This window comes from Trachurus japonicus, chromosome 15 (assembly GCF_045865225.1).
Source record: "Trachurus japonicus isolate A0001 chromosome 15, Traja_1.0".
NCBI lineage: Eukaryota > Metazoa > Chordata > Actinopteri > Carangiformes > Carangidae > Trachurus > Trachurus japonicus.
This window is the reverse complement of record NC_140921.1, coordinates 551291-562917: the sequence shown is the minus strand read 5'-3', so window position 1 is coordinate 562917 and position 11627 is coordinate 551291. Positions and strand designations below refer to the sequence as shown.

The window sequence follows — 11627 nt, the reverse complement described above, 5'->3', positions numbered from 1 at the left end:
ACTCTTAGGTCTTAAAGTGCATAAAAAGCCACTTAAAACTTAAAATTGATTAGTTCCATAAAAATACATAAGAGTTTTTGAGTATTGGGTCATTTTGGTTCCAGTGATCCACTAGTGAAGGTTGTGCTTTTTATTAAAAGACACAGTTTTTGTTGCCGTGCTTCATGTCTATATAAAACCAGCACATTCTCAGACAGGAAGGTCCAGCTGCCTCCAGATAGCCAGGAAATACAGACCAACCAACAGCTGGAAGACAAACCAACATCTGGGCGTCCAAGGGAAACGACGCATCCTGATCCACATGTGCAGGGATTCAAACCGCTGAAATTTTAAGGGTGTCCCAAAACCTTTTTCCCACCACTGTGAAAATCAACCCTTTAGTTGTTGATGTTAGCACTGATGGCTAACCTTCTCTGATAAAAACACTTAGGCTAAAGCAGAAGGTAAGTGATCCGGTGGTTTTGGCTAATGCTGCGTTCCAGGCAGGCTTTTGAAACCGTAAATTACAGCTTCAAGTCACGACTTACGACTTTGTAGCGTTCCAGGCAACCCACTCGTGTTTCTCCGACCTGTTTTACCTGTGAAAGTCACTATAACGGCCACTCGTAACTTCTGACCCGTGAACTCGTACCAGATCGAACCGGTACCACTTCACAGGTCGGAAAAACACCAGTTACGAGTTGCCTTGAACGCACCATAACGTCTTGTCAGCAGATGGAGTTAGCAGCCCCCGCCCTCGTCATGGATCTATTGGTCCTCGTCCCTACGTCACCACATTCAGGCGCATCCCTTGGCTGCACACACAGAGAGGACTGCCCCTTTATGCCGTTCTCTCTCCTCATTGGATAAAGGTTGTAGGATACAAGGAAAGTTTTCTCCTGGGCTCAGAGCAGAGCAGAGTGACTGACAGACCCGTGTTTCAGACCAAACACTCTATAGAAGTGATTGCTGTCGGAAGATACAACTATTTAAGACTTAGATTAACACAAACATATCACTTACTTCTGCTTTAACATCATCACATGTCGGATCAGCAGAGTCGTGTGCAGCTTTTACTCCCTGTTGATGCAGAGCGGCCATCTTGGATTGTGAGCTCAGGCTCAGAGATTCCTGAGTTGTAATGAAACGCAGCGTTAAAACGAGGCTCTCTGAGGTCAGAGGTCGTTTGACAGTGAATCTTGAGTTTTGATTAACTCGCTGTCTGAAGTTCATCAGCTGTAGAGACGTTAGTGAGGTGTCCGTTTGTCAGTTGGGTTGGTGAAGGCGTCATTTTCACGCGTTTTCTTCCACAATTTGAAAAGTTGATCGTTGGGTTTCTACGGCGTCGTTGTGGACGGTTTCCTGCTGAGAAGGTAAGAGACCAGTTTCTACCAGCATCAGTCACATCCTCAGAGGAGATTTAAACTGTATAATGTATCTGACTGAGTTTAACTTTGTGTTGTCGTGCTTCTTGGTTAAAACAAACTGTTTTTAAAACTGGTTATTTTTTGACCGTGGATGTATTTTGGTATTTCACTGTGGAGGAACTGGAGGAGATGAAGTGAAGTCTGGTCCGGGACGGTGTCGAGGTTGTCGGGTTGTGTTGATGTGTGTGTGTTCGTTCGTCCACAGACTCTGATGAGTTCATCTCTGAAAGAAGAACCTGAACATGTTTGTATGAGAAGATCTGACTAATATAGTTGGGACCAAACGACAACAACGAAGCTGCGTTGTGGTGTGTTTTTATGTGTTTCTGGGTGAAAACAACAGTCAATAAGAGGTCGGACCTCTCTGCTGCCTGTCAGTCCTCACTGAGGGGTTAAAGCCACTGTGGTCCACCTGCCTGTCAGGCCTAATCATGGCATCTGACAGTGTTACAGCCGAGGTACAAGAACATCTGGGTCCCCTCAAAAACCACATCCATACCGACATCAGGAACCTCGGGGTGCAACTCGACCAATCCATGCACCTAGACAAACATGTGAAATCACTATCCAGAAACTGCTTTTTCCATCTGAGGAACATCTCCAAACTCCGCTCCACAGTATCTCACTCGGAATTAGAAATGGCAATTCATGCCTTCATCTCATCTAGACTGGACTACTGTAACTCATTATTCACATGCCTTAATCAGTCATCCATCGACCGCCTTCAACTCATTCAAAACGCAGCAGCCAGACTTCTCACCCGGTCAAAAAAGTCCTGTCACATCACTCCCATACTCGCCTCGTTGCACTGGTTAGGGGAGAGTGGGGTTAAGTGAGACACTTTTTACATTTGCTCCCCTCTAAGCGAGCTAAAATGATTTATCAGTCAAATTTACACATTTCCCATTAATTCAGGATGTTGCCTAGCAATGGAAATTATCAGAATGTATTCAGGACGAAGGGCAGTGAAAATATGATAGTTTAAAAAAAAGTGGTCTCATGTCTCACTTTACCCCAGCTCAGGGGTAAACTGAGACAAACCAGAGAAATCAATGGGGTAAACTGATCCTTTACTTTTTCCGCTCTGAAACTATAACAACACATGTTGTCACAGTTAGAGTCCTGACAGCTTGACAACCACACATCCCAAAACTAATGTCGGACTAGTAACAGAATCATGGGGGTTGGTCAATTAAGCACTTTTGTTTTCTCAACACAAAGTGACTCAAGAACAAAATCAAATACGACACAAAATGTTTTAATTAACATTCAAATGACAGATAGACCCAGTTAGATTAAAACACAGTCTGGGGGTCAGGTTGTAGGACCCGACAATGGTGACCATTTTGATCAAAAGTCCTCTTGTGTGTGGGGGAGCCGACAAAGTGGAATGTGACTAAAATTGAATGTAACCAATATTAAGCGAGCTGACTGAAGAGCACATAGCATAACAAAGCAGTGTGGCTACAGATCATGTTTGATCACGCGAGATTTCTGGCTTGGGGGGACGAGATTCTAGTGTAAATCTTTGTGTGTGGTGCTCACAGTCTCACTCATGGATTTATTATAATACATCCATGGTCTCACTTTACCCCGCAGCATTTGTCTCACTTTACCCCAACACCCCCATTTTAGAAAAAACGACCTCTCTTAGAAATTCAGGCTAATTTTCAGCCAGCATCATCACATGGTTTTATGTGTTGGTAGTTCATCATCATGTATCATAGAAGTTTTTCTACCTGAATCAACAGTTGATTAAGTTGACAGCAAGAAAATTTACTTTTACATGCAAAAATAACATTTTTGTGAAAAAACCATGCTTTCCACAGCATCATGAGTTCCTCTCCTTCATGACCATGGGGAAATGGAAGGGGCTTGAAAACATAATGGTCACATGACCATAAATGTGTTACGTTTTCTAGATACAGGGGGTGTCTCACATTACCCCACTCTCCCCTACCAATATCTTTCAGAATTCAATTGAAGGTTTTACTGCTCACATACAAAGCTTTCCATGGCCAAGCCCCCAGCTACATCTGTGACCTCATTCACCTCCACACCCCCAGTCGTTCCCTCAGATCAGCAGACCAGGGCCTCCTGTCAGTCCCTCGGACCCGTCTGAAAACCAAGGGGGGCCGGTCCTTTGGGGCCGTGGCCCCGAAGCTGTGGAACGTGCTCCCACTGGAGATGAGATTTGCCCAGTCAGCAGACTGTTTCAAGGGTCAACTGAAGACTTTTTGTTTAAAAGGGCTTTTGGGTGTTGATGCTGTGGGATGTGACTCACCTCTCATTGAACATTGTTTTTGCCTCGACCCCCTCGGGTCGATCAAGTGCCACCTGATGTTTTCCTATGTTGTTATCTGTGCTGTTACTATGTAATATTTACTTTATTGTTTTATTGTACGTGGACAGTCCCAATTAATCAACTGCATCAGATACAGTAAAAAGGGCTTTAGCCAGCATGGCTAATATCCTGCTGTAGTCCCCGGCCAGATGACAATGAGCATCCTAAAAAAACAACAACAACAATATATTACAACACAATGATTAAAAAGAATCACTAGGGATAGAACAGGTCGGCATCAGTACAATCATGCAGAGACAGCACATAGAGACATACAAGAGCAGCACATGCAATATACCAGTAATCACACACAATAGGCTACATCAGCACATCCTGTACTACACATTCTGGGATGTAGACAGACAGGGCTGCATGCAGACATCACATAGACAGATAAAACACAGACAGGCAGCATGATCATGACGCAAATAGCACAATATCTTAGTGGGTACAGGTGTAGTTATGAGTGAGCCATGTTTTTAGTTTGGATGTAAAAGTACAGTATGTATGTATAATATGCACAGTACTTTCTATATTTTATTGCGTATTGTCATGTAGCTACTGTATGATGGTTTTATCTACGATGTGAAGCACTCTGTGTATTCGTACTGAGAAGGGTGCTATACAAATAAAGTACTTACTTCCTTCCTCACTGAGGGGTTAAAGCCGCTGTGCTCCACCTGCCTGTCAGCAGCGGGAATCGAACCAGCAACTCTCCACATGAACATGAAATTGTGCGACTGTAGACGTGGTGTTTTTCTCTGAGCTCAGGCTCCAATCACAGCAGCCGATACTGACACTGAGCAGCAGGTGGCGCCACAGTGACGTCACACAACATGAGAGGAGATGGGTTTTTATAACAGGTAGCTATAGGCCTACAGTACAGGCCAAAAGTCTGGACACACTCGATGCATTTCCTTTATTTTCATGACTATTTACATTGTAGATTCTCAGTGAAATCCCACTAATGAACCTGACAAGGCAACACCACCTGGGAAGTGAAAACCATGTTCAGGTCAGGTTCACCTCTTGAAGCTCATCAAGAGAAGCCAAGAGTGTGCAAAGCAGTAATCAGAGCAAAGGGGGGCTGCTCTGAAGAAACTAGAACTGGTGGGGGCAGAGATAGAGGAGGAGGAGGAAGAAGGAGAGGAAGAAGAAAGAGAAGACAAAGAAGAAAAGAAAAAGTGTTTTCAGTTATTTCACACTTTTTTGTTAATTCCACACGTGTTCATTCATAGTTTTGGTGCCTTCAGTGAGAATAAAGGAAACACATTGAATGAGAAGGTGTGTCCAAACTTTTGGCCTGGACTGTATATAGGCCTATATTTTTCTTTTCAACCTTTATTTAATCTGGAGAATCATTGAGAGCAGGATCTCATTTTCAATCATGTCGAGACTACAAGTCAGATACGGATACAGAAGTGTGAAAAGCAGGACTTCTAGGCTGAAAAACTCCTTTTTTCCCTCTGCCATCAGACTCCTAAACAATAGGAGCCGGTAACTCATTATTCACACAGTAGCACCACATTTGCACATGCACAATTTGCACACTATTTATTTATTATTTATTTATTATTATACATAGTGCATATTACACACACACATCATACCTCCTTCTCTCTTCTTTTATTTCTTTTATTATTATTATTATTGCTGCTCATTGTTGTTGTTGTGTTGTACTATTGTTGTTTTGTAATTGCTCTTTTTATTAATTGCTGGCTTCTACGACGAGGACAGCAAAGTAAGAATTTCATTGTCAGGGAAACTCACCTTTCCACTGTGCAAATGACAATAAACACTTTGAACTTGAACTTGAACTTTTACACAATTAAGACAAGTAAGGCAACATTAACACACACACATCACAATAGGAAAGAACAACAGACAGAAGACAGTTTCATCAATTAAAACATTTACATTCCTAGACAGAGGAGTTTGTTATCATAGTTCATATATATATATAATATAAATGTATAAATTATAATATTGAGTCTGAGTTTACCGGTATTTGTTTATTTCTAGGATCCCTATTAGCTGATGTCATGACATTATTTATTCTTCCTGGGGTCTTTTAATTAAAAACATAGTATAGCAGCCTACATACTCACATTCATCACTGTAACTCATCATCATACACACAAACAGTCTGGTCCAAAACTACACGATTAAATACAAAGAATAGTCCAGACGTCACATTACATCACATCCACTAACGTTTCCTACAATAAACTATTCCACAGTAGATTTCTTATTCATTGAATTTACAATTTATTTAAATAAATGGTCTATTACAGTAGGCTACTACCTTTTAAAAAAAAAAAAGTGTTTTGAGTTAATATTTTTATTGTTATAATGGGTAATGTGTTCCATCCCATAATGGGTCTGTATATTACAGTATGTTACAGTTTACAGTTTGGAAACTGGTTTTGGTTATTTAGAGTTTAAATGGATTGATCATCAGAGAGCAGCAGGAGCGAAGAGATCAATCTTCTTTTTGTTTTTCTTTTGATTGATTAATTGATTGATTGATTGATTGATTGATTGATTGATTGATTGATTGATTGATTGATTGAAACCTTTATTTATCCCCATAGGGAGACTCAGGTGTCCTAACAGTTAAAAATGAGAGGCAGAAAACAGTCATTTAAAAAAGATAATCGGTTTTAAAGTCACACAGGATGAATTTCCAGTCATAATCAATCGTTATATTGATCTTCACATGTCACATAGACATATACAGAGTGTATAGTCATGGTTGTATTATTATTATTATATTATTATAGATCCATGGTAGGCTATATGTCTATGGTGTGTCATCTGTGTGACGTGTGAGGTCGTGGTTGACGTCACTCGGCCTTGGTGACGTGTCTCCCACCATGACGGAGAAGTTTGCATCTGGATTTAGATTTTTTTTTTTTTTACAGAGAGAACATGAGGTTTTCACTGACAGCAGGTCCGGAGCTTTCAGCAGCAGCAGCAGCAGCAGCTCACGGTCTTCTTCACCGTCACTCAGCCTTTAGTTTTATCTAAACCAGGTCACTTGTTATTATATATATTATTATTATTATTATTATTATTATTATATATTATTATTATTATCTCAGGACTCTCCCACCTGGACTGAGGTGTGAGTCCTGAGCACCACCGGGTTGAAGGTGCTGTGTGTTGCTGGGGAAGACTGGAATCCTCCTGCCTCACCCTCAGAACCGAACTCACCCGACAACAGCCAATCAGAAAATTCTCCGCGGGCGTCGCTAGGCAGATCAGCGCCGCGGCGGCCAATCAGCGCGCTGCAGCCGGGAACGGGCGCAGGCAGCGGAGACAGACCGAGTGACAGCGTCTGAGTCCCGGGGAAGAGCATCACGGAGCCTCCCGCCGTGGAAACGCCGCGTCCCGCCGCCACGATGCCCAACAAAACCAAGAAGGAGAAGGTGAGTCCGCGGCTCCGTTTCCCGCCACACGGCCCCTGTAACCACGGTAACGTCACCGGGAGGCTCGTGCAGCGGCCGTTGGTTTGGTTCGGCCGGTCCAGACTGCAGCTAGGCGACAGGCCGTTAGCTCAGCGCGCTAGGCTAACCGTTATTTTTAACGGTCTATGGGCTAGCCGTTAGCTCAGCAGGCTAATGATGCGTTCAGGACAACTCGGAACTCCGATTCTCCAATATCAAAACTAGAATATTAGATAAGGCAATAAAACATTACAAAGGGCCCCAAAAACAATAATGACGAAAAAAAAAAAGCATTTTAAAATAGTGAAACAGATAATTTAAAATCGAAGAGAAACACCAACATGAATCTACCACAACATCACTAGTTAAGTAGCCTAAATATTGCATATATCATAATGTTTCAATGTATTTTGGCGTCTTAAAATGCATTTTAATCGATATTTTACCATTGACTGTGTGTAAATTCAAACAGTACATTGAATTCCAGCAACTATAAATAAGTAATAACGTTTACAGACAAAGCAAACAACTGTAGACACAAACAGACAAAAACAATAAATCAATAAAAATAGAAAATAATATCACTTATAATATATGTAAGTACATAGACAGTGATACATAGGTCAGTAGTACAAAAGAAGACAAAAATGGCAGGACTATTTTCAAATAAAGACATGACATTAGACATACTAGTAGACTACGGAGTTTTACAGTTTTAACAGGTTTTTTTTGTTGTTGAGGGTTGCAGATTGTTGTGTGACTTCAGATAACTGATTCTCAGATATATTTTTCCCTCCTCCTCCTACTTTCCAAAATGAAAGAGATCCGACATGAGGTGGCGTTTGATTGCACTTTTTCAAGTAGGAGGTCAGAGATTCTCTGAGTTCCGAGTTGACCTGAACGCAGCATTAGCCGCCGTTAGCTCCGCGGGCTAAGCTAACCGCTATCCGCAGTCAGAGGGAGCTCCGTCCGGGGGAAGCTCCGCAGCAGAGCCGAGAGGAGCTGCTGCTGGAGCCCCGGGAGGAGCTGCTGAGCCCCGGGGAGGAGCTGCTGAGCCCCGGGGAGGGACCGCAGGATGCTCCGGTGAATTATTCATCGGAGGGAAAGAGGCAGAGTGTCGGTGTGAGCTCACCTGAGTCACGGTGTCAGTGGTTCTGACTGAGTTCTGCAGGTGTCAGTCAGTCTGTTGGACCGGGACCAGGTCTCATCACATGTGAATTTATGTGTTTATTTGGATCCCCATTAGCTGTTAACTCCTGCAGCAGCTGCTCCTCCTGGGGTCCACGTTAAAACATGCATATAGATCCAAATAACAATAATAATCATTTACAGGAAAAGTATGGAATTTGATTTGATACATTTCCAGGCCTGGAAAAGTATGGAAAATGGAAATTATTGTATGGAAATATATTTATCTTAATACTTATCTGGGTTTGGTCTCATCTGAAGTTATCTGGGTTATTTATTTTTGTATGCACTATTGTACCTATAGCTAGTTACATAATGGCATACACATTCAGAATAATGAAAACAAATGATTAATTGCATGACTTTTATTATATAATGCACAACTATTTACTCAAATATCACAAATTATTTGAATTTTTTTTACCGAGAAGTCTGGAAATTATGGTCTGGAAAAAGTATGGAATTTGGAAATTTCAAATATGTAGGAATCCTGAATTTACATTAACACAGTTTCGAACGCCCCATGCATTTGTGAAATATTGCATTATTAATAAGAATCACTCTTAGGTTTTAAGTGCAATTTCCTTTAGTCCAGTGAAGTCTCAGACAAAATACTAAACAAATCCTAAAAAAAAGTTAGGCTACTAAAACTTAAAATTGATAAAACAAGGAACCTAACACAGGAAACACACCTGAAGATCCAGATTCTCCATACAGACAGATTCAACATAGTCATTTCCCAACTACACATGCTCACACACTCACAGGGCCGTTGCTAGGAATTCTGGGCCCCCTGAAAGAAAACTAAAGTGGGCCCCCTACCCCCCTGACTTTTCCACCTTTTTTTTTCTTAGACTACGTACGTATACGCATTTTTTATTTGGCCTATGCTTTGTCTATGGATATTCTCATTCATCCAGGTCATCGTTCTTTTCTGGGCAAATTGAATCGTAGGCAACTGGACTTGTATTTGTCTGGGAAGACGTTTCACCTCTTATCCAAGGGGCTTCATCAGTTCCTACGCAACGCAAAAAAAAAAATAAAAAAAATTGCCTACTTTGTTTTGATGCTAATGCAGCATTACTATGAGTATTAGTCAGGGTCTTATGCAGAAGTAGAGAATGCATTTCCTGAAGGAAATACGGCTGAATGCTGAAAGCAGAATAATTCAGTCATACAAAGATTAGACTACTGGGTTTTTTTTATGGGCCCCACTGGGCGCTGGGCCCCTAGAGTTATCATCACCTTTCTCCCCTATACAACGGCCCTGCACACTCACACCCACACATACAAGCACACACACACACACAGCACCTGCCTACAATCAAATTTATAACAAGTTATGTCCGAGGACCCGTGACTCATCCAGGGAGGAGAGGGAAGCAGGTGACCGGACCGTCCTGGACCTGGACTAGGACCTGGTCCTGGTCCAGGTCCTCTCAGACCCGCGGCCTCTGGGCTCCAGGTGTCGGTGTGAGCTCACCTGAGTCACGGTGTCAGTGGTTCTGGATCGTGCAGGTGTCAGTCTGTTGGACCGGGACCGGGACCAGGACCAGGTCTCATCCTCACCGAACTCACCAGGAAACACAACATGTGTAATGATCACTGTTCCCTCTAAAAGTTGCACACTCAAACATCCCCGACTAGTTTACTGTTTATTTCTACCTAATGTGGCTTTGTGAAACTGTTAAATGTCTGACCTTAACCGTGGTCTGTAGTGCAGCTACGATTTAAGTTTGTGCTTGAGAATTATTATTACTGTTCATATCAAGATGCTTCAGCGCCAAGAGTTGATGACACCAACTTGATGTTAGTTATTTTTTTCATATTGTTCATATGGCAATAAATGCAAAATCTATTTTGCCAAAACAATATTGTATTTTGTTATCATGAACTGTAACTGGAGCAGCCTAGGTAATGTTGTCAAAATAATCTGTTATTAATCATAATAGCTAATTGTATTGATATTTGGAGTTGTAGAGGTGAGGCCAGAGCACCAGCATGTGGACGTAGCTACTGTGTTCGCTTAAGCCGTCGCTCACAGTCGCTCCAGCAGCTCATCAGGGGAGTTGAATTTCTGCTCAGGAGTTTTGAAAATTAGAGGGAACATTGGTAATGATCACATTTCTAAGGCCGTCCTGTGTGACTTGCCTCCTTATTTGTGTTCTCTCTTGGCTCCTAAAGTCAACACCAGAAGCTGTCGTCTCAGGCTCATAGATTGATCATGTACGCTGTTCCTCGTACACGGACTGTCTTTAGGGAAAGTGACTTCAAAGCATTCGCACCCTCGTCCTGCTATAAATTACAGAGTCGTCTTAAATTGGATTATCTCCCAAGTATGGAAGATTTTAAAGCTATAGGATCAAGGACTATTTGACTGCTGCTGCACATGTTCTCTCACCGAACGCAGCTGCTGATTATAATGTAGTGATGTGATTTGCTTTTACTGTTTTAGCTGTTTTTATGTTTGTTTTGTGTGTGTACTTGATGGGGATGTACTGTGCTGCTCTCTGGGCCAGGATGGACCCCCCTGCAAAAGAGATTCTGAATCTCAATGGGATTATTCCTGGTTAAATAAAGGTTAAATAAAAAAATAAAATAAAAACATGTGAATTTATTATGCATTTTTCGTGCATATAAATCCAAATAATAATATTATTTTACATGAATACAGTTTCAACACTAATTTCCCAACTACACACACTCACACACACACACACACACACACAGCACTTAACCTACAATCAAATTTATAACAAGTTACCAAAAACACTCAGTACGTTTACATGCAGAGCTTAATCGAGCTATGGTCAAAATTCGATTTTGGCATCAAGTCAGACTTCTGTCCTTGTCTCAATATACATGCAACTGAGAAAACCGAATAACTGACGGGTCCATCGCCCCCTCATGGCGTCACCCGTTGTTTCAGCGGGTTAATACGCCGCCTGTCCTGTTGACTTTTCTGTCACCTCGTAAAACTGAATATAAACAACTTTGTAGCTTAATAATAAATTCTCAACTGCAGTTCCCGACCAGACGCACCAGTCTGGGCTGGATTCACACTGAGAATAGGATACAGGCTTCCTCTCTCTCTCGCTCTCTCTCTCTCTTTTTTTTTTTTTTTAAATAAAACCCTCTTGCTGGTGGCGCTGTGTGAAATGCATTGAATCGGCGCTGACGTTGGGTTTTTTTCTTTACTTTGCCGGGTTCAGGCGGCTTCTCTGCTCCACTTGGTGCCGT

The 11627-nt window shown here is 41.9% G+C and overlaps 1 protein-coding gene across 1 annotated transcript in view; it reads left to right on the top strand.

The window, feature by feature from the left end:
* Positions 1 to 7045: 7045 nt before the first annotated feature.
* ppp2r5d (protein phosphatase 2, regulatory subunit B', delta) overlaps positions 7046 to 11627 on the top strand; it is a 41546-nt gene continuing 36964 nt past the window's right edge. The window contains exon 1 of the mRNA XM_085799136.1: positions 7046 to 7181. Within this exon, the coding sequence (XP_085655262.1) occupies positions 7155 to 7181 (27 nt within the window). The 5' untranslated portion in view covers positions 7046 to 7154. The remainder of the gene's footprint in view (positions 7182 to 11627) is intronic.